The sequence below is a fragment of the Grammomys surdaster genome, unplaced genomic scaffold, assembly GCF_004785775.1.
Source record: "Grammomys surdaster isolate TR1022 unplaced genomic scaffold, NIH_TR_1.0 199, whole genome shotgun sequence".
NCBI classification, from domain to species: Eukaryota; Metazoa; Chordata; class Mammalia; order Rodentia; family Muridae; genus Grammomys; species Grammomys surdaster.
This window is the reverse complement of record NW_021604644.1, coordinates 2,432,485-2,455,119: the sequence shown is the minus strand read 5'-3', so window position 1 is coordinate 2,455,119 and position 22,635 is coordinate 2,432,485. Positions and strand designations below refer to the sequence as shown.

General features: G+C 49.7%; 1 protein-coding gene across 1 annotated transcript in view; it reads right to left on the bottom strand.

Annotated features, from left to right (window-relative positions):
- The window catches only part of Gabbr2 (gamma-aminobutyric acid type B receptor subunit 2), a 327,200-nt gene that overhangs the window by 121,245 nt on the left and 183,320 nt on the right, over nucleotides 1-22,635 (bottom strand). Inside the window, exons 6-7 of the mRNA XM_028770277.1 lie at nucleotides 17,435-17,635; nucleotides 9,059-9,295 (exon numbers count right to left, since the gene is read on the bottom strand). Of these exons, the coding sequence (XP_028626110.1) occupies nucleotides 9,059-9,295; nucleotides 17,435-17,635 (438 nt within the window). The remainder of the gene's footprint in view (nucleotides 1-9,058; nucleotides 9,296-17,434; nucleotides 17,636-22,635) is intronic.

Here is a 22,635-nt window from a genome sequence, read left to right as displayed (position 1 = left end):
AGGACATAAAAGAGAGGGCAGGTAGTCATTCTCACGGGGTGCCAGGCTTCTGGGACGAGCCCACCTCATGCTGGGTCTGATCCCAGCCTCTCATTTCCCTTTGTGATGTCTCTGGGATCGGGTGCTGCCAGCTCAGTGGGATCAGTTAGCAGACAGTTGCTTGGCATGACTGAGTGCGGCTGCTTTAAAGGAGGGTGAAGGCAGCTCAATTTTTAGTACAGTTGTTTATTGCTAGCAATTACTGCCTGAGAAATGTTCTTGACGGTATGAATTTGCAAGGCCACAGGACCACACCTCCTCCAGTTCAGGCCTGGCATCTGAGCCCCAGAAAGACACCCGTGGGAGCCATGAGAGGCTGGGGAAGATAGTGGCCTCAGGACTTGGGTAAATTCCTGATGCCCTGTCACAGCGAGAATTTGGGAATCGCTCTTGATGGATCTGTGAATGGCAGTCAACTCCAAAGCCTGATGACCTATCTCCTGTCAGTCCTGATTAGCACCTGGGTTGAAAACGGCTTTTTATGTAGAGGCCTGGAAGGCATGTGATGGGAAGTGCTGTTAGATTTCTCAATTAGCAAAGTGATTGGAGGGAGCACTTGTGGCCAAGCTCACCCTAGGTATGCAGTCCAGTGGGCTGCGTGGGCTGCGTGGGCTTCGTGGCTGGAATCATCCTGCTGCCTGAGTACCCCAGAGGTGCCAGAGATGCCAACTCATCAGAGGAGACAAATCAGACTCTCAGCTGGGGACTCTAGGGAGGGACACCAGTGTGCAGACTGAGTATGGGGGAGCCTTTCTCAGTTCATCCTCAGGTGGGGGAAGCCAACACCCAAGACAGCCATTAGGTTACAGTAAAACAGCTTCCTTGGAATACTTGATTTTCTCACAGAAACACCTGGCAGTCTAAGATTGTCTCCCACATACATGTGTAGGTGACATGTTCTCAGAAGAAGGAGGCCACATCACAAGCGTGTGAAGGTAGCCTAATCCTGGACCAAGTCCTTGCATCTCCAGGAACAGAGCCTCAAGGCTCCCAGGTGGGAGCCATTAGCCAGGCACCTGTGGCGTCTGGGGGATGGGCTAACCCAGGCAAACCCTTCAAAGGGATCCCCGGAGACCTGGGTGGGATGCCAACACCACCTGTGCACTAGTCTTGTGCTTAATGCTAAGTGATTCTAAGGGCAGCCGGAGCTGGCGTGCACAGAGCCAGACAGGCAGGTTGGTGACAGACATCTTCCCTCCTCAGTGACTCAGATCCTGTGAGTGAGTGAACAGCAGAGAGCCCAAAATCACATTTGCCCACAGGTAGACTTTACTTGGCTCTGACCACTACAACCTTAACAAGGGTTAATAGATTGCCTCGTCACTGAGAGGATGACAATGAGTTATGCCTGTGAAGTGCACGGCCCCTCATCGGTACACCGTGACTCGCTACCGACTCAAGCCCCCTCAAACGCAGCATCCATAACAAAAAACTGCAGTATGAGGGCTGTCAGTGGGCACTGAACACTTGAATATTACCAAGTAGTTCCCATTCTGCAGATGAGGAAACTGAGGCCCAGACAGTGAATATCTTCCCAGGTCACCAGGCCCCACCAGGTGCACTGTGGTCTTTCTGTCTGACTTAATGACTTCAGTTTCTGTGTCAGTTTGTCAGGGCTGTTCTAGGCAGCGGCTTGTTTCTTGTGTTAGAGGGTAGGCTGGTTCAACAGTGTGAACTGAGAGAGACTGGTTCTCAGGCCACCTTATTTCTCCATTAAGTGTGGGTGTGTGAGACTCTGTTCTCTGGCAAAGTATTCCAGGATGCTGGGGACCAGTGGGGAGGGGGGGAGATTCTCGAAGGGAGTTTTGTTGCTCCCCAGTGTTAGCCAAGGAGGCTTTTGAGAGGGACCCTAGGATGGGACACAGTGAGTGGAACGGGAGTGAGCCAGTTTGATTTTCTCGGCTACATGACACAGCAGAGCTTCAGACAAGGTGCAGATGCCCACGAACTGAGCTGCATCACAGAGCACTGGGCCAGAGTCAGGGCTGACGGGATGACGGTCCCCGAACCATGAAGTCTCAAATGTGTTAAAGCAGAAACTAAGCCCTGCCTCTGGGCTAAGTGAGGGCATCCAATACAGGGCACAGACATGTAGGATCTGTGTAGGAAGATGGAACCAGTTACCTGCTGAATCACACAGGTAGGAGACATGGGCCAGCGCTCAGAGATGGTCTTCAGTTATGTGTGCACAGGCACATCTGTACGTGTGTGCATATGTCTATGGATGTGTACCTGTGAACATGCACATGGGTGAGTGTGTTAGTGTGGACTTGTGTATATGTCTGAACATGTGTGCATTGAGTGTGTGTGTGTGTGTGTGTGTGTGTGTGTGTGTATGTATAAAATTTTTCTGGATAGAAAGTAAAATCCTTCCCTTCAGGATGTCAGCTGTGTTGGCTCAGACAGGCGGTTTGAGCCTACCCTGTACTCTCTTTCCCCAGGGGGAGCTTGCTGTTTTCCCAGGCTGCCTTTACTTTACTTGAGCCACTTGGGATTCCAACCCAGCTTGCTTTATGAACTTTTCTTTTTTAGTAAAATGTTGTTGGGAGTGGGTGGGGAACAGTGACTTGTATTTAAGTCCTAACAGAAATACTTTTTACAGAACCCTAACGCTAAAGCTGTAATGGATCTGCTGGCCAGTGGTCCCTCCTGGCCAGGAACAAAAGCAACCAGGTCGTGAGCTCTATGACAGCTCTTGTATAGTCTTTTCCCTCTCTGCGAGGTAAACCTGAAGAGAGTAGCCATCAAGAGAAAGGTCTCAGCCTAGGACGGGCCCTCTTGGACAGCCTCTGCCCGGATGCCCAGCCCTGACTGGTAGAGAGAAGCTGGTGAGGGATCAAGGGAGAGTGTTGTGTATACTCATCGTGGCCAGCAGAGGGCGTCAGATCCTTAGGAGCTGGAGATACGGGCAGTTGTGAACTACCCAACATGGTTGCTAGGAACCAAACTCAGATTCTCTGGGAAAGCATTAGATGCTCTAAGCTGCTGAGACATTTCTTCAGCCTCATATTTTCACTCTTTTAAAACATACATTTTAGAGGCTGGGGATGTTGCTCTGTTAATGGTGTGCTTCACAGGCACGGAACCCCGAATTCAGAGAGATGGGCCACCGCCTTCCTGGCTGTGATGGCTTCTGCATGGAGTCCACCCATGCAGAGTGTCAATCACAGGAAACAGCTTATCAGGAACCACACTCTCTTTTCAAGGTCCTCACAGGAGTCCCTTACTCACCCCTAAAACCAGATGCTCTTGTATGCCACATTGCCCCACCCAGACTCAGTCTCCACAGGCTGAGATGACAGGGAGACTTTATATGTATCACATTGTCATAGGAAGTAGAGCGTGGATCTATTAATCCAGCGTGACGTAGGTTCCACATATTAGATAAGGTGAGTTTTAAAGAATGACCAGGAAAGAGGACAGGGAGAAGGCTCAATTGGCAAGGCCTTTGCTGTGTAAGCATAGGACTTAAATTCAATTACCAGCACACATGTAAAAGTTGGGTATAGTGGCACACACTTATAATGCCAGCGCTGGGGAATCCTTGGACAAGGACCCGAGGACAGGTGGAACCATGAGGCTGGACACTGGACAGCCAGTCTAGTCTGATTGGGGATTTTCAGGCCAATGAGAGGCCCTATCTCAAAAAACAAGGTAGAAAGATCCTAAGTAATGTCACCTCAGAAGGTGTCATCACCTCTGGCCTCCACGCACATTCATGCATACGCACACACAGGCATTTATACAAGCACGCACTTCTACCAACACCCATAGAAAGATTAGTCAGAAGGACCCTTTCCATCATAGCAGTAGTAACCCCAACTAAGACAAGCCCTATGGGTGAAATGCGGTGGTTGAATAAGAGTGGCCCCCAGAGACTTATGCATTTGAATGCCTAGTCACCAGGGAGTGCAACTGTTTGAAAGGATTAGAAGGATTAGGAGGTGTGGCCTTGTTGGAGAAAGTGTGTCCCTAGGGCTTTGAGGTTTCAGAAGCCCATGCCAGGTCCAGTCTCTTTATTTCTCTTTGCCTGTAGAGGAAGATATGAAGCTCTCAGCTCCAGAGACATGTCTGCCTGCACGCCACCATGCTCCCTGCTATGATGATAATGGACTAACTCTCTGAAACTGTAACCAAGCCCTCAATTAAATGCTTTCTTTTATAATTGTTGCCATGGTCATGATGTCTCTTCACAGAAATAGAACAGTGACTAAGACATGGGCCCTTACTGAGAGACCAGTGAAGGAGATGTTCTGGGCATAGCATTGCTTGGCACTTGAAATTTTTTCATGGCCTCTTTTTTTTTCTTTAATTGGTGTGATATACATACATATATATATACATTATACAGACTTATTGGGTTATATATAACCTGCTATATATATTACGGGCTGTGCTGGCCTTCTTCCACCCCCACCCCTCTCATACCACGTCCAATCTGTCTACCACACAGAAGGGTCTGGTCAGCAGGAGCACATCCTTCTGCAGGATCTAGCCTGTCAGTCAGCCTGACCCTCCATGCACCCTCCCAATCCCACCACTCCAGATCTAGCCCAGGGTCCACATCTAGTACCCTGGCCTAATCTGGACACTCTTGCCTGCACAGCAACCAACCTCTATGCTCTACAGAGCTCCTGCCCTCCCAGGACCCACAGGCCCCTCCCAGGCCACGTCTATTTGGTATTAGGAGACTGTCTTAGTTATTTTTCTATTGCCGTGACAAAACATCACGACCAAGGAAACTTATAAAAGAAAGTATTTAATTTGGAGGTCATGTTTCCTGAGGGTTTAAGTCCATGGTCATCATGGTGGGAACATGGCAGCAGACAGGCAGGCAGGCATGGCACTGGAGCAGTAACTACTAGCTTACATCTGATCCATAAGCATGAGGCAGAGAGAGAGAGAGAGAGAGAGAGAGAGAGAGAGAGAGAGAGAGAGCGCCGAGAAGTTTCCTGGACTTTTAAAACCTCAAACAAAGCCACACCTTCTAATCCTTCCCAAACAGTTCCACTAACTGGGGATGAAGCATTCAAATCTGTGACTCAGTGGAGGTTATTCTCACTCAAACCACCTCATTAACCAATTGGTGTGCTCTTCCCTGGGGAAATCTATTTCTTCCATTCCCAGCATTCCCTGGTTGCCTGTAGCTCTTTCTGTGGGGTTGGGGCCTCTTGACTCACCCTTCCCCATCCACAGTAGCACGTTTACTGATGCTGAATTTTAATGTAGCTCCTGGAAGATCCACAAGTTTGAGCAGACACCACGCTCCAAGATCCCCCTACTTTCAGAAAAATGATTGTGTAGCACCGTCTGTTTATCTAAGACCTGAGCAAGTGATTCCAGCCTGGAGTTCACGCTCCATATGTGCTTGGCAGAGGAAGGTACTAGGTGAGGAAGAATTCTGGGATACGGGAGTGTGGGGTTCTCATAGGTTTGAACATCAATCATACTGTGTCTCCAGATGCCAGAGGTACACCGCATGCCTGGGTCACTGGCATGCAACAAGAGCTGTAGATGTTTATTTCTGTGGACTCCAGTCTGCAAACAGATGAAATGGAACTGGGCCCCAGGCTAAGCTGGATCTTCACTCTGAGCTTCAGAGAAGACATTTCTTCACCAACGTGCCAGCTAGGCACCCAGGCCTGGATCCCAGCTGAATGCACACTCTAAATCAATTGGAATTGAGTCACCGATATAATTAATTTAATGCATTTAAACGATTTTCTGTATAGTAAACGTGTTGAATGAGGGTGACCCAGAATACCAAGTCTGACCAAGAAGTGGAGACTGTAAGAGCGATGATGAAGCCGCTTCAGCAAATGCAAAGCGCTTCAAGCTCTTCCCAGTTGTTTCCGTCTAACTCCTCACTGATTGCTAAACTTGGCCTTCCGCAACCTCCCTGGGCCACATAGGCAGTTTGTACTGTGTCAAAGGATATTGTATTTTCAGCAATCCAAAGATAATTTTAATGAGACCTGTCTGCAACCCAGAGCCAGGTGCATCGTAATACCCAACAAAGGGGGTTAGCAGAAGACAGAACAGAGAGCCCAATGGATTCACACTGCAGCCTTTCTTGACTCGAGGACTCACAAGGGCAGCAGGGACAGGGGTGGAGTTGGAGGAGGATGGTGGGTCTGCCTGCCACTGAGGCGCTGCCAAGTCTTGGTGCTGGGGCCACGAGGGAGCCATACCCCCTTCCAGATCAGTGTCACTGGTAACTTTAGGGTGTTGGCTCTGAGCGGTTTTAAGAGTGTGTGTAGGTCTGCTATTGGCTGAATTATGACTCAGACTGGTGCAGGTGTCAAGGAATTTCCCATTAGTAAGAAATTCATCTTCAAGCCCTGGAAAGCATTTTAGCCCGTCTTAGCTAATTGCTCATCAAGTAGTGATTATTTGGCTTAGATGACAGGGTGCGCTTCACAGGGGTTATAAATGAGCTCCGGTGAAGCCTTGCCAGGCGCCAGGCGCCAGGCGCCAGGCAAAGGGCTGCCTCAGAGCTTAGAGATTCAGCAAAAGGCTTCTGGGCTTCCGAAGTGATCCATGAGCCAGGCTGTGTTGGGTGTCATGAACTCATTCTACCAACAAGAGGCAAAGTGAAGGACGGGTAGTCTTGAGCACCCTTCCTCTCCAGGTGAGCAGAGAATGTGCATGGGGAAGGGACCAGGCGGGATGTTGTAACTGGGAGGAGAGGCTGTGGAGAGAGGTTCCTCTGCTAACCCAGAAGCTCATACCCTAGGCTAGCCCTGAACTTGCTATGTAGCCACAAGTGACCTTGAACTTCTGGTCCTTCTGCCTCTGACTCCTGAGTGCTGCAGTAATAGGCCTGTACCACCAAGTGTAGTGTTTTTGACACTGGGGATGGAACCAAGGAATTTGCTCACACCAGGTCAGCACTGTACCAACAGGGCCATGCCTCTAGTCCGAGGAGCCTCTTTCTTTCGAAGCATCTAAAGCTCTATGTAGTTCAGGCTGGCCTCAGGTTCACAATCCTCCTACCACCACCTCCAAAGTTCTGGGATTATGGACATGTGCCGCCATACCTCTGCTTTAGTAAGTTTTATATTGTGGACTTTGAGTGTGATTTTATAAGGGGTTCTGAGCATTTTTTTTTTAAGCCAGAGTTTGAGGCTCGATTCAGTAAAAATGTACTTGGCCAGTACAGAGCCTTCATGTCTGAATATGGGAGGGGGTGTCCCTGTTTACATTCTTTGAACCCAACTTCCCTTCTGCAAACTGAGAGCCCCCCTCTCAGGGGAGGTGGCTGCTGAGTTATAGCTTGCATTAAAATCACCTGGAGGATTGTTAAGGACCCAGAGTTTAGAGCCTCATTCAGTGAGTCTAGCAAGCTCTTGGGTGATGCTCACCACACTCTGCGAATGGCTGCCCCATGAGAGTCCTTGTCAACTCTAGACTTGAGTCCCCACTTACCTTTCTAGTTGTGCCATCCGCCTCCTCAGAGTTCTGTCTCAGATGATGATATCCTCCCCTAACCAATCCCATCTTCCCTCTTACTCAACCTTCACCTGGTCAGTCATCCTTGAAGGCCTAGTGCTTGCACACTACTCAAGGCCAGGTTCAAATGTTGCCTCTTCTGAGAAGCCTTCCCTGAATTCTCCACAGAAGTCAAGGACATCCTTGTAAGCTGGTGGAGTTCTCTCCAAGGCCAAATGCTTTTAATCCTTCCATGTCAGCTCTGCTCAGGTCTCACTCCTAGATCTACACCACGGCACATACTGCAGTTCCTGCAAGACCTGCTGGCCACACACATTGCCAGCACCTGAAAATGTCTTCCAAACTCAGCATGTAAGTAACATATCAACCCTCCCCTCCTGTGCTATCCCTTCGTGGACTGATCTCTAGTTGATTCTGAGTCAGACAAAACAAATATAACACATTCACCCATCCCTGCTTCAGCCAAAGCTGTGTTTGCTAGGAAGACCAGAGGCAGACAGAGTACCACAAGATGCCCTACACTCATTTCCAGAGGGCAGTGTCATGCAGCCATGATGACCGAGATCCACACTCAAGTCCCAGCTCTTCCTTGGGTTAACTGTCTACTTCAAAGCTCTGAGTTCTAGGCTGCTCATCTTTTAAAGGTCTAGAAACAGCAACTCTCCCTCTCCAGGAGCATAAAGATGCAACAGGACCATTAGGAGCATATCAAGAGCTGGCATTTCCTGGGTTCCAGCCCTAGATATACACAACTGGGTAGCATCTACGTGCAGGGTCGAGCCCTCCGTGATGTTGAGGATCTGTTGAGTATGATCAGTGCTAAGTTTCCAATGTCCATGTAAGGCACGTATTACTATCTGCGTTTCCCAAGCAAGAAACTTGAAGCTCAGACCAGGGAATCCCTCCACTTAGTATTACTAGCAGGTGCCACACAAAAACCTTTTGTTGTCTTGTACTAGAGATTGGACCAAGGACACTGGGAACGTTGGGTAAGCATTCAAACCCAGAGCCATGTCCCCAGCCCTCTTTTTGCTTTCAATTTTGAGACAGTTATACTGAGTTGGTCACGCTGGCCTTGAGTTTACTCTGTAGGATAGGCACCTCTTGAACTTAAGACCTTCCTGCTCTAGTCCCCCAAATGTCTGGGATTACAGGCCTGCATCTTCAGGCCCAACACCATGACTAATCTTTGCAACTACTTTGCAGTCAGAAGCACCGCTCCCATTTTGTGACTGGAAATGTGCAATGCAAAGAAGATCACTCATAAGTGAAGATGCAGAATTTGAACCTGAACTTGGCCCACTCCACCCACAGGGTGATGGACTGCACTCACCCCTGCAGGCATTTATCGTTTCTTAAGGCCAGTCATGGAAGTGTTTCCCCAGTGAAAGAGCCCACCCCACCCCAGCACTCTTTCCAATCCTTCCACAATCCTGTGGCTCACAGGATATCCTGGGAGAAGAAATCACATATCAGCACACATCAGCAATGCCTAATGGTCCCTCTTATGACCTTGTATGACCTCCCGAGGGCACCGAGAAAACAGCCAAGGAAACTGGGGACTGACCGTGACCCCGAAGAAGTTGGTTTCGTTCATGGCGTTGAGGATGATTCTGCCCAGCGTGTGGTCTGTGTAGTTAAAGTCCTGGATCCGCTGGTGTCTGCTACTGGCATGCAGTGTCTCCATGGCCCTCTGCAGGGTCTTGGCGATGACCCAGATGCCGTCATAGGCGTACCCGTGGAACTTGCTGGGCCCCACACCGGAACGCTTGCTGTTGTATTCTCTTTCGTATTGCTGTGGAGTCTGAAAATGCAACGGGGTGGGAGACATGGAGTTACAGCAGGCACACAAGGCACACAGATACTCCTCAGAGTCTGTTGTGTGCCCATCACAACGCTGGGAGCAGTCCATCCTGTCATTTCATTCTGCAATGATTTCCTAAGGTGGCAGCCATTACTGCCCCCATTTTACAGATGTGGACACCGACTTGCTTAGGTCCCAGAGTCAGTCAGTGACAGGACTGATCTAGCCCTGCCTGCCTGGAAGACTAAGCAGAGGGTGTAATATACACTAATCATATCTCCCCATGATGTTTGCAGGATATGGGTCTGGAGAATTCCTGGCCTGCTTACCGAGCCTAGAAATTGAAGCTATATACAAGCTGACAGAATATTCAATGATTAATTTTCAGTTTCCCGCCAGAATAATCATACATTCCAAATGATTTGAAGAGCTGGGTTTGAATTCAGCACTGGGGGCTCCTCAGAGATTCTGGTCCAGCACTGCTTGGGAAAAGCCAGCCTTGCTGGGCAGTCCAGCCTCTGTAGTCCCTTCCCTTCCCACTGTCTCCAGCCAGCAGCTCATGTGCTCTCTCTGTCCTTTGGCCTCACCCTCAGAGATCTCTGTACCATCTCAGAGATGGTTGTCCTTAAGAACTGGTGCCAAGGAAGGCCACAGGTCCCAGGCTGTGGAAATGGCCTTAGGACCTGGGCAGGGCACTCAGAATATGGGCTAAAAGATAAGTCTAACGTTTTACCTCCTGATATGATGCAGTCATTTACTAAGTTCACGATCCAGAACCATGCGATCAAGCATTGCAAACCCATCAAGGTTTTAAGCTTCTGACTGATCCTGTGTTGGGCTGTATTCATAGCTATCCTTGGCTGCATGCATATTCCACATGCCGGACTGAGATTCTAGAAGGTTCTAGTTCTGTACTCATAGCCCTGTGGATTCTGAGCCCTGATGGACCCTGTAAGGCCATCTTGGAACACAGACCCTGAGGCAGACCCAAGCAAAGACAACCTCTACGTTCTACTCACTCCTTCAAAGCTACAGAAGGGACTGTGAACCAACTGACACTGAACCACAGATTGCCCACTGTGCCTTACTGAATTTTATGAAAGAATCCACTGGTGATATTAATGTCCTGATTGGCCACAATTTCCCGAAATCACTTTTTGACTCTGGTGCCTGAGATTGTCCTTCCATGTGATGCCACCTGGGGAATCCTTGACCTCAGCCTCCTCTCCATGAACCGTTCTCAACTCCTTCTGAACTCTTCAGCGGGAAAAATTACCACAGCCCCCTGGGAAAACCCTCTGAGGGGTCAAACCACACAGAAACTGGATCCCTGTCAGTTTACATTCAGAAGGGCCCTTAGAGAGGGTCACATGCCCCCTCTGTACAGCCTGAGGGCCGAGGGTCACAGTGTAAAAAGGGGCTGTTGAGCTGAGCACACACTCATTGCTCTCTCCTCCTGGCTGCAGTGGTGATGTGGCACCTGCTTAAGCTCCTGCTGCTGTGACTCCCGACCATGATGGACTGCAACCTGGAGCCGAGCCAAAATAAACTTTCTCCTCCACGCTGCTTTTGTCAGGATATTTTGTCACAGTAACTGGAAGAGAAACTAAGACTGTCTATTTCTGGTGGTTAATTTAGCTCTTGTGTATTTTTAAAGTATATAAAAGCTACCTAGATGCTTTTCCCTCACCTTGGCTTCTTGAGGCAGGGTTTCTCTGGGTAGACCTGACTGTCCTGGAACTTGCAAGCATAAGAGGAATGAGACCCTTTGACATCTGTCTTCTTGGATTTCCTTCCCTACATCTGCTCTCGGGTGCACACAAAGGCATCGGAGGGTGGGCTGCCTGTGTTGCTCAGCTGCCTGTGGTGTTGGTCAGCTTTCTGCAACTGTAACAGAATATATGAGCTTAAGAAAAACCTTTAGAGAACGAAGTTTTGGTTGGTGAGTGGAAGGCCTTATTGTTTTGTCCTGGGGTGAGGCGGCTCATGGGTAGGGGGTGTGTGGTCAACAATACCACTAACTGTATGATCCAGGGAAGAAGGAGAAAGAGGAAGGAACCCATGTCCCACAATTCCTTCCCAGGGTATTCCCTCTCCAGTGACAATGATGTCTCACTAGGCTCCAAGTCCCAAAGGTTCTATGACTTCCCAACAGTGTCCTCCTGGGGAGCAAATCTTTAATTCATGGCCTTTGGGGACAGGTGTCTAGGCCATGACAGCATGCATCTAGAATTTCATTTATTCAGCCTCATGGTCCAGTCAGGTGACATTTCTGGTCATGTCCTAGGGCATATTTCAAGCTGTCTGGCATCCTCTAAAAGTGAGGGGCTGTTACAGTTTGGATTAAAAATGTGCCCGATTCGCTCACATGCTTTAATGCTTGGTCCCCACTTGGTGTTCTGTTCAGGAAGACTGTGGGAACAGTGGGAGGTTGGGGCCTTTCTGGAGGAACTGAATGGTTAGGAGGTGGGCTTTGTGGCTTAGAGCTTTGCCCACTTCAAACCCAAGACTCTTTGTGTTTCCTGGTTTCCTGGTTGGTAGCCAGGATGTGAACAATCGGTACCATGGGCCCCCAACACCACAGCCGTAAGACACTCCAGCTGCAAAGCCTTCCTCATCGTGGCGAACTGTATCTCCTCAAACCATCAGACAAATAGATATCCCTTTCCTTAAGCCTGAAATTTGTTCCCAGCAATGGGACAGTAACAACGGCAGGGTGGGATGGAGACCTGAGGGGAACAGGCCCAGCATGGCCTCAATAGCAGGTCATTGCCCACATACTTTAACTCTCTTGATTTACTGTGTGTGTGTGTGTGTGTGTGTGTGTGTGTGTATCTGTACCATAAAAGGATTGAGATCACACAGCCTATTTGATTTGGCCTTGGGACCAACACAGGCCCTATGTCTACTTCTTACGTGAGTCACTTACACATCTCTAATTTTTTCCTACCTTACTTTTCTCCTTTTGTTGTTGTCCTGAGAAATGAGGAGCAGGATCAGAGCCATGGAGATGAAGGGCCTGGCTGTCCACCGTGTTTCTATGAGCTATGAGCAGAGGCTTGGGGGTAGGTCTCATTGCCTTTCCTACTGGGTCATATCCTTTTACCACTGCTCCCTAGGGATGCCAGGGCCATCCTAGGGCAAGTTCTTATGAGTATCAGACACCAGGCCTCCACTGGCAAGCTGACAAGAAGTCATAGCATTGTTCTTCCAGATGTTATATTTATCACAGGGGCTAGAAGTTTCTGAGACAGAACTTTATATAGACGGCTTCCCTTACTCTCAGGCTAGATTTCAGTGTAGTTTGAGAGGCAGTTTTTAGGGCTTGGAACATACTTTCCCTCTGAAAATGTGTTGTAAAGAGTGGCTAATCTCTCAGGCTAGCCTGCAAGGCCTTGCAAAGCTAACAGGTGGCCCAGTGCTATGAGTTTGTGATTCCAGCAGAGCCATGTTGGCATGGTTCACATGGATCATCTGCTTGACAGGATGTAGGCTCACCCGTGTTTATAAGGGGTTTCTAAAATTGGGTTAACTGAAGTGAGAAGTGGGCAGCACCATGGCACGGGCTGGGGCCTGGACCAAAGAGACAGGAGGAAGTGTGCCGTGCGCCAGCTTCATCTCTCTCTGCTGCCTGGCTGAAGACGCAGTGTGAACAGCTGCCTTAAACTCTTGTTACCATGACATCCTAGCTCCGATGGACCAAACCCCGAACTGTGAGCCAAAGAAGCTCTTCCTTTTCCTTCCTTTCATCCTTTCTTCAGTTACTTTTGTCATATATTTTTTAATGATGAGTCTTGCTTCCTGAAGAATTCAGCCTTGTGGACAGAAGGGAGAGGGACAAGGACACACCTTCTTTTATGTTTTAGTACACACACACACACACACACACACACACACACGAACACAAACGATACACTCTCACACACAAGCACACCTGCACACACATGCATGCATACACACACATGCATACACATGTACACATACATCAACCTGATCAAAGTACAGATGAAAGTCAAAACAATGCCTTAACAGTAGCTAGAGAGAAGAGACACATCAACGGTAAAGGACCAATGTGTGATAGCTGGCTTAACAGAAATAATGAAAGCCAGGAGACGGTGACCTCATAAAGCTGGAAGGAAATGGCAGATGAGCTAGAGGCTACCCCTTGCTAAGAAAGTGCTCAGAGGTAAAGGTGAGGCAAAGGACACGTCACACAGCTAGGAGCGGGGAGAACGAGTGCGGTAGAGGATAGCTGAGGAAGCTATCCGAAAGGATACATGGAACATGTATGTAGGGCGCTGAAGTTGTCCCCCTGCCTCCACACGCACACTCCTGTGCACACGTATAAAAAGTATGAGAAAATGTCCAATTCCGTTAGCAGCCAGGGACGTGCAAAGTAAAACTAAAGTGGGATGCCACGTCCCACCCACAAGCTTGGCTAAAATTAAAAAACTGACAACACCAAGTGCTGACAAGCCTGTGCACAGGGTGGAAGTCCCCCTCACTGCTGGTGGGTGTGTAAGTCAGTAGAATCACTTTAGAAAGCTTCTTGGCGGTGTCTGTGAGAGGCCACAGATGCCCATTCTGTGACTCAGAAGTTCCACCAGACTCCGCACCCAAGCGCGGGGCAAGCAAGCATCCACCACAAGACAGCAGATAGGAGCAAATCAGGAAAAAAATGCACACGGAAGCTCCACCCAGAGAACACCAAGCAGTTCTCAGAAATGAGAGAAAAAAAATGCAAAATCACAGGATTCCCAGCCTGAACTGACTAACATGACTACCACACCCATTTCCTAGACTTTGACATACAGTCAGTCCAGCCCTAATAACAACCAGTAGGTCTCCACGCAGGGTGTGTAAACAGTTGGTGTGATCACACACGTGGAAATTTTAGCAGCGCTTGCTGTAGGTGAGGGACATCGAAGCCATGCATCCACCCAGAGATGCATTACTGATCTTCCATCCCAAGCCACACAGAGGTCTGCTCAAGGTAGGACGGGGGGATTTGTAGGGTAACACCATGGAATACTATGCAACACTGAACATGAAACATTTTAGCTATCACTCCTATGTGTTTCAGAAAGAGGAAAGGCCCACAAGAGTTCACGCATTACAAGTCTAGAGCAGCTGACTGTAGGGCAAAGGAGTCAGAGAGTGGCGGCTGCTGCTAGTGCTGTTGGCTGGGAAGAACATCGGATGACTTCTAGGCTTCCTTCACCTGCTTTGCACAGGCTCACTCCTCTTATCCCACTGTCTGGCTGTGAGCTCTGCCCCATGAACCTCCTGCCCCAGTGCTCAGCCTGAATGCTAATGAGCACACTGGGTGCAGACTGAGCAATTCCCACTGTGCCACATCACGTGTCCTCACTAAGCTGTGGAAGAGACATCGTCACCAGTACCCCAGGTAAGAAAGAGGCGGAAGTTGAATGACTTTCCCTCTGTCAATCATAGGCTCACCGTGCAACAGCCAACAAGTTATCTGTGACTTCCATGAGACTGCTCCCGTCTGTTTCCAGCAAATGTCACCCATGGGCTTCCAGGCCAGCCTCACTAAAGGATCAGAGACCTGGATTCTGTCTCTGAATCTCCATGTCTAGAATGGAGTTTCCTTTTTAAGGCTACACATCATATCAAGGTGGCTGCCAGAGTGCCAGGGAGCTCATTCTAATTCCAACCAACACAGAAGATGAATTTCCTCCTTGTCGGGTTTTCTGGAAGTCTGAGGAACACTCATCTGTCTCATGGGCCATGATAGAACCCTGGCCACAGCTGGCTTGGGAAGCTAGGGACTGTCCATTTTTCAAAGAGTGGACACCTATCTGCTTGAAGTCAGAATCCTGTTACTGGGGACCGGGAGGAGGGGAGACAAGAATGTTGCTATAGACACAGCCACCTGCCCAATCAGGATTCAGATCTAGCCAGTGTGTCCTCATAAGCCACCAACCTCCTCCTGAGCCAGTTCCTCCATCCTGCACTGTCTCCCAGGGAAGTAGCCATATGGAGATTGTAGGGGGTGGGGCATTAGCACTGTGAGGCTGGATCCTGCATTCTCCTGCCTTTCCATGCCCTTCCCTGCTTCCATTTCAGACTGTGGGGTGGGTATAGTGACCACCTTCTCAAAACCTCCCATTTCCCATCACTGTGTCCATGGGAAGTGTCAGGATTCAAGGGCCCCAGCCAATGGCTGAGGACTTGCTGGGTCTCTCAACCCTACTGGGCACAGAAGCCCCTCCCTAGGTGTGTTGGTTGATAACAAGCTCAGGCCATCTGGAAAGAGGGAACTTCAACTGAGAAAATACCTCAGATTAGCCTGTAGGTGAGTCCGTGGTGACTTTAATTGGTTGATGGGGGTGTGGGGGGCAATCTACTGTGGGTGGTGCCACACCTGGGCAGGTGGCCCTGGGTTGTATAAGAAAGCTGGCTGAGGAAGCCAGGGGAGCAAACCAGTCAGCAGCACCCCTATGCTTCTGCCTCAGCCCTGCCTCCGGGCTCCTGCCCTGGGTGATGTCATGCTTTCAGACGGACATCAAGACTCCTCTGCGGTATCACCAACCATGCCACTTAGCCTCACAGGGATCCTGTGGACCATGATGGCTTTTGTTGCCTGAGGCTTGGTTTGGTTAATAACCTGTCTGCCTCTGGGGATTTTTTTCCCCTTAGTTTTTGCGTTTTTCTCAAACTTCGCTATTTTTAAATTAAAATATAGTATACTCTGGATCCGAGGCTTTTAATAACTTGCAAACTTTGACACCCATAAAAATAACATTTACCCAAATGAGAGTTATTTCTGCTCATTCCTCAGTGTCTCACTTAGTTTTTTTTCCCCCTGCACACATCGATTTTGATAGGAAAATATTTCTTCCAGCATTTTCTAGCCAGGTGCCAACATGATCTAAGGAGCTGTTTACAAAACCCGTCCTAATGATTTGCTAGATTTTTGACAAACCAATAAATCACTGGTAGAAAGGTGGTTCTGACTGGGATTAAATAATGAATAAAAACATTTATCTACACTTGGTTATAAAGCTTCCCCAGGAAATGGACTACGTCCGTAAGAGCCTGTGGTTGAAGGTATAATCTCTTGGCACACAATGACCATGGTGGCCCAGGCCTTTAATACCAGGACTGGAGAACAGAGGCAGGTGGATCTCTGTGAGTTGAAGGACCAGCCTGGTCTACATGGTGAGTTCCAGGCTAGCCAGGGATACACAGTGAAACACACACAGGCACACACACACACACACACACACACACACACACACGGTCTGGGGATAGAGAGATAGGAGAGGCACATTCCACACTGCATGGGATTTAGTGGCTTGTCAGAGGAGGAATGGTGGATTTCACAGTCACCTGGGCTGTGCCATCTTGCTTTTCAAATTCGTTTTTTAGACAGGGTCTTACTATGTAGCTTAGACTGGCCTAAAATCCTTGAGTAGCTAAGGTTGGCCTGGCATTCCTGAGTGCTAGGATCGCAGATGCTATGGTTGTCCCTATCATTCAGACAGACACAGTGGGAATTTGCACACTGCTATCCCTGTGAGGCATCGAGGCAGGGGCATGGCCCTAATGGCCATTGGTGGAGGGAGATTCCAAGGACTTGGATCTCTTAAGCAAGGTCTTACTTCCAGCACCAGGATGCGCTGCTCACCATCAACCCTGCAAGCCCAAGGAGGCTGAAGCTTGCCCAGTGGTGAAGGGTGACCAGGGCCAGCCCTAGCTGGCTGGCCTGCAACATGTCACCCCAATTGCGGGGGCACCACCTAATCTACAGAAGCATTACTGAGTTGGCTATCAGGAGAGAGAGACTTTCTAGGCTGTTCCAAGCTGGAGGAGCTCAGGAAGAGACTTTGGCTGTGGTTGGTATCTCACAAGTTGAGATAGGTGTGCTTAGGTGTAAGTACCTGTGCTTTGTATCCTGTCTCATGCGCCCCACCCCTACCCCCAAGAACATTCACCTCATTGGATTCTCATGCTTTCTGGACAGACAGGCAGCCACCTCCTCTCATTTCCAAGTGTTGCTGCTTAGAGAAGTCAACTGACCTGCGAGGAGCACACAGCAACCCTGAGGCACATTGTCAATGTCTGTAACTCAGTGAGCCAGGGTGACCAGGAGGAGGGGACCCCAATACTGACCTTCCCTGAGATGGTCTTGATTTGTTTGGAGCTCAGGGGCTCGAAGTCCACTCCGATGTAGCCTTCCATGGCAGCCAGGAGGCTCCTGCGCAGGCAGCGTGAGGAATTGGCTTCCACATGAACCTGCTCCCACCACGCAGGCTCATACCAGCCTGGGATGATCCACTGGTACTTGCTGCCAAACATGCTCTCCTCGAAGGCCTGCAGGAGATGGGTAGAGACCCAGGATCAGTGGGGCTTGGGGTGCCAGGAGAGGGTGCAAGAGCCACGCTTCCTCCTCCCAGAAGGTGTGCAGACTTCTGCCAGCCACCTCCTCTCTATGACTCTGAGGACCTCAGATAGCATTTGCACATTAGGATAAAACATGGAGGTCTAAGTCCTGGAGAAAACTGAGGACTCTATTTGCTCATAGAAAAGCCGGTGGAAGGTTCTAGCATGACACCCACGAGATGTGTGTTTCACCATGAACTCCCTGGTGGCCTAAGAGGAAAGGGCAACAGGTTGTTTGCAAAGCTCTCATCGCTTATGAGGAAGAAGCATAGCGTTTCTGGTCTTCAGCCCTAAAAGATGTTACCATCAGAGCAATGGGCAGGTGCCAACATCCCCTCCACACCAGAGTTCTAAATGCTGTTGAGTGTGGCCCAGCACACAATTTGGTGCTTACAGAAGGTGCCATTGGCAGACAGCCTCTGTGAACCCTTGCCCATGGCAAGGCAGTGCCTCTGGCTGCACACAACAACCTTCGTCTTCTTGATTCATACTCATCTTCCCCCTGAGGTGGTCAGAACAAGGCTTGTTATCCTCATTCTAGAGATGGAGAAACTGAAAATCAGAGAGGGAAAGTGACTTCTCTAAGGCCACATAGCCAGGGAAGAAAGTCAGGCTTGGCCTGCTGACAATGAGGCTACAGAGTTTTCTGCTCATCAAATCCAGGAGGCCTCCAGAATGTTCCAGTGTATCTTTGTTTTCCATTGTTCTTACCATAGCTACTTCATATCAGGAAGAACATGCTTTCCGTGGCTTAGACATACTCAGCCAAATACTAAGTACTGTCTTGGTCTGTCACACTAAGCTCAGAGTAATGTCTCCAGGTGACAATCATATTCCCATCAGTGACCAGATGCCCATGAGAGAGGTATCTGCCTGTGTGGGGGTGGACACTGCCTTGGAACTAAGATGGGCTGCACTCATCACATTGGGAGGTGATGGTCTGACCTCCAGGGAAAGCCCTACCCCACAGTGAGCAGAAGCCCATGGCATGGGTGTGGGTCGGGGGGCTCCTCCGTGCAATCCCGCATCCCACATCTGAGGCCTTTACCTATTGGTTAAGTGAAGGATGGGAGAGTAGCTGGTACTAACGACAGAGATCTTCTACCACCTCTGCTATGGAGTCTCTGACCTCATCAAGCTCCCAGCTCCCCCATTCTGGACACTGTACTTCTACAGATGAAACCTCAGCTCATTTTCCTAGCGACTACGTTCTCATTGTGCCGCATCAGAGTTTTGGTGGTTGGCATGGAGAACACTCATCTTTCACGTGCATAACAAATTCACAGCTGGACAAAAGCAGGCAGCAGCTGGGAGCCCTCTGAACAGGGTTCAGTCTCAGAAACATTGTTTATGAGAAGATAATGCCAGGTCCTCACCGAGAACAAGACGTGGGTGTGTTGTTTTGGTTTCGAAACAGGGACACTGCATAGCCCAGGCTGGTCTTGAACTTATGCGGGGAGACAAGTGATACCATCACTCTGGGAGGGACTAGACTTCTGAACAGAAGTTTCCCAAGCTCTGGTCATTCCATCTGTGGCAGATCCTGTGTGGCCCCAGCTACCCATGGGGGAGCCCCATATGCACTGTCTAACCAGGGCCTGGCTGTATGTACACTTGGGTTCTCACCCTAGAGTACGGGAAGTCTGCTGTCGGCTCCCCTGTGCATATGAGACTGTCCGGCTTAAAGGATTTCCCTAAATACAGCTGCTGAGGAAATGGTGCAAGACTCTAGAGTCATTTTAAAGTCCCCCCCCTTTTTGGGCAAAATAAAGCCTCTTTCTGGAAGCTTCCTGGGTCTTAGAGTTCTCTGTTTACAGGGGAGACATATTGCTTAGGAGGCACAGGTAACCAGAGGGCAGCCCAAAGCCTGGTTCTGACCCTAACCACTGTTACCGTTCACCAGGACTGCGGGCTACACAGTGTACAGGAGGCAGCAGGGTCAGGGCACTGTGTGTGCAGCCCTCACTCCCTCGTGGTCCATCCAGCCTGCTCCTTGAGGAGCTTTCCAGAAGGCAGAAGCAGGTGTCCATGCTCTGAAGCCTTTTCTACCATGATGTCCTGCCTTCCTCTCTGCCATCCTCCCTCCTCAGGGCAGCCAGGGGTCATGAGGTCCTAGACGTTTATTATTCTACAAAAGTCCTGCTCATTTCAGCTCCTTATTCCTTGTCCCCAAGGTTCTTGATGTTTCCATGTGGATCCCACAAGGCGCGTGTGCAGAGTAGAACCATAGGCAGAAGCAGGCACCTACAGACAGGCTCAGTCACACCACCCACTGTGTCCAGTTTCTGTGCTGGTCCTTGTGTGAAGAGCCACACTGTGAGATATAGAGCACTGAGGGGGGCTGGGACACTTGTCTGTGTCCTTTGCCAGACAGGGTGGGTTTGCGTATGTTTCCCTGGGACTTCCAGGGCTAAGCCAGGGACATTTTACAGATGGCATGGTGCTGGATAGTCTTATGTCAACCTGACAAAGATAGGAGTCATCTGAGAGAAGGGGACACCAATTGAGGAAATACTTCTGCAGGATAGATCCAGCTTTAGGCAAGCCCGGCGTATAGCATTATTCTTAATTAATGGTTGATGGAGGAGGGCCCACCCCATTGCGTGTTGTGCTATCCCTGGGCTGGCGGTCCTGGGTTCTATAAGAAGGCAGGCTGAGCAAGCTATGTAGAGCAAGCCAGTAAGCAGCATCCCTCCGTGGCCTCTGCATCAACTCCTGCCTGCAGGTTCTGGTCCCACTTGAGTTCCTGTCCTGAAGATGACCAGTACCCAACAGAGACTGTGCAGTACTGTCTGAACACAAGAGTTCTCTGCTTCCTCCACCACTCTGGCTCCAGGTTTTCTATTGGTGGTGGGTAGGGGCAGGGGTCTCAGGACCCTCTGCCTGATGGGCTAGCTCAGACTCAGGTCTGCTAGCCCCTCCAGCCATGGTTCTTATTGGCAGTAGTTACGGAACCACAACACACATTTCTTTAACAAAATCCAATTTTCACTTTTTATTAGGTTTCCCTTTGCCTCCCCACTCCACATGCAAGAGGGACATGTCCTTTTTCTGCAAGTTCCCCAGCCATAGTAGTGATAAGCTTTCCTGTCAGCTGAGTAAGAGTATCTGGGGCGATGCCCCTCCCCGACACTCAAAGTCCTCCCCCCACACACACACTCAAAGCCACCCCCCCCATCAAGCAGGCATGGCTGAGATTGTTGCTTGCATTTTAGACAAGAGAGGCAGCTGAGACCAGAGATGTTCAGTGACTTTCCTAAGAATTCACAGCTGGCAGAGAGATTCTGCCACGGATTCTGAATCAAAGCACCAGTTAACGCCAGCATTGCTCAGGGCTGTATATAGACTCTGCAGTAGCTGGCTCCCAGCTTAGGAGTACAATAGAGTACTGCTTATCCCTGTCCTGGTCTGCCCTGTAGGCTTCCAAAGTTGTGCTGGAGGTCTTTCTCCACTTGTCCAGCTATTCCCCAACTCTAGGACTAGGAGGGTCTGGAGGTCTCTGCTCTGAGATCACACTCCCTCTATCACCCAGACTTTCTATCCAGAGTGAAGATATTGGTGGACTCTCTCTAGGGTCATTGGTACTGACACTCTCTCCTATGGCACCGACCATGTATGTCCTCGTGGGCAGACCCCATCCCTGGGTCCAACCCAATGCTCTAAGAGCCTCCTCCATGAGTGAGCAACCAGCCAAGGCAGAAAGCTCTCCCAGTCAGCATGGAGATTTCTCCAGAGCACAGGCAGGAGGGGAGGTGGGAGAGGAGACGGGATAGAGCCCAGCCTGGGCCTGTGGCCTGAGGCTAAGCTGGACGGCTAAATGCAAATGCCAGGGCTCCTGGAACCACTTCTCTCTGGCACAGACAGGTCTCAGCCATACACGGTTTTGGTTTGGAGGCTGCTGAGAGTGTTCACAGCTCAAGGGAATCGGCCTTTTTTGGGGCAACGCTCTCTTGATCATCACTTCCTCCCAGAGCCCTTTGGTTTCTTTCTCGTTGGACATTAAGGCTTTCAAAAGTCTAGGGAAGCTGGTGAGCAAATGGGTCAAGGCCAGCTTCTTCCCAGGGCCTTCTCCATGAGGAAGCTTGCTTTGCTGTTCCTCTGGGCCCTCTGGGAAAACAAGGCTTTCTGAATCTTGAGACATTGTTGAGTCAATGCTGGCTTACGTGTGGCTTCTTCCTTGGGTTTGGACAGCACAGCCCTCTTGCTGCTCCTCAGGATCCTTGTGCCCAGCTCCCTGTGGACCCCTCTTCTGCTGTTACCTTTCATCATGCCCATTTATAGATGGGCTGGTGCTCAGGCTTCATAAAAAGAATGTTGTCTCACTCAATGTTCCCCTGTGAGCCAGTGAGGTGGAGTAACCACTCTCACTTTTTTAGAGGTGTTCTCTGAGGCTGTAGGGGCCCAAAAATGCCAATGTAACAGCCACGGGGCCACAGGTGGCCAGCTGACCCCGGCATCACCTCTCCAAGGCCTGGCAGCCTCCTCTGGGGATGCTTCAACTGTCTTGCTTTGCTCCTGAGCTGGCAGGCTAGGGTGACCCATGTGTCCTTGGCTTCTAGCCACTGTCTGCTGTCACTCCTGGGCCTGCTGGGTACCTGCATCTCTTCATTCAGCCTCACCTTCTAGATTCGTCCTCAGTCTCCTTCATTTTTCCCACCTTGGCTCTGTCGTGATGAATTTAGAGTCCCTGCATGCTTGCTATTCATACTCCAGCCAAGTTATGGACAAAATGGGCAAGAGAATACAGAGCTGTGGCCCCTCTGCTAGAGAACACTCCAAGAATGACTTTAGAAAGGCCATTGGTGGACCTCCCTCCTGACCTACGGGGAAGAGGGGAACCAAGCCCAGCAATGGAAGCAGACATGTTCCTCCGTGGGATCTATCTATCTATCTATCTATCTATCTATCTATCTATCTATCTATCTATCTAT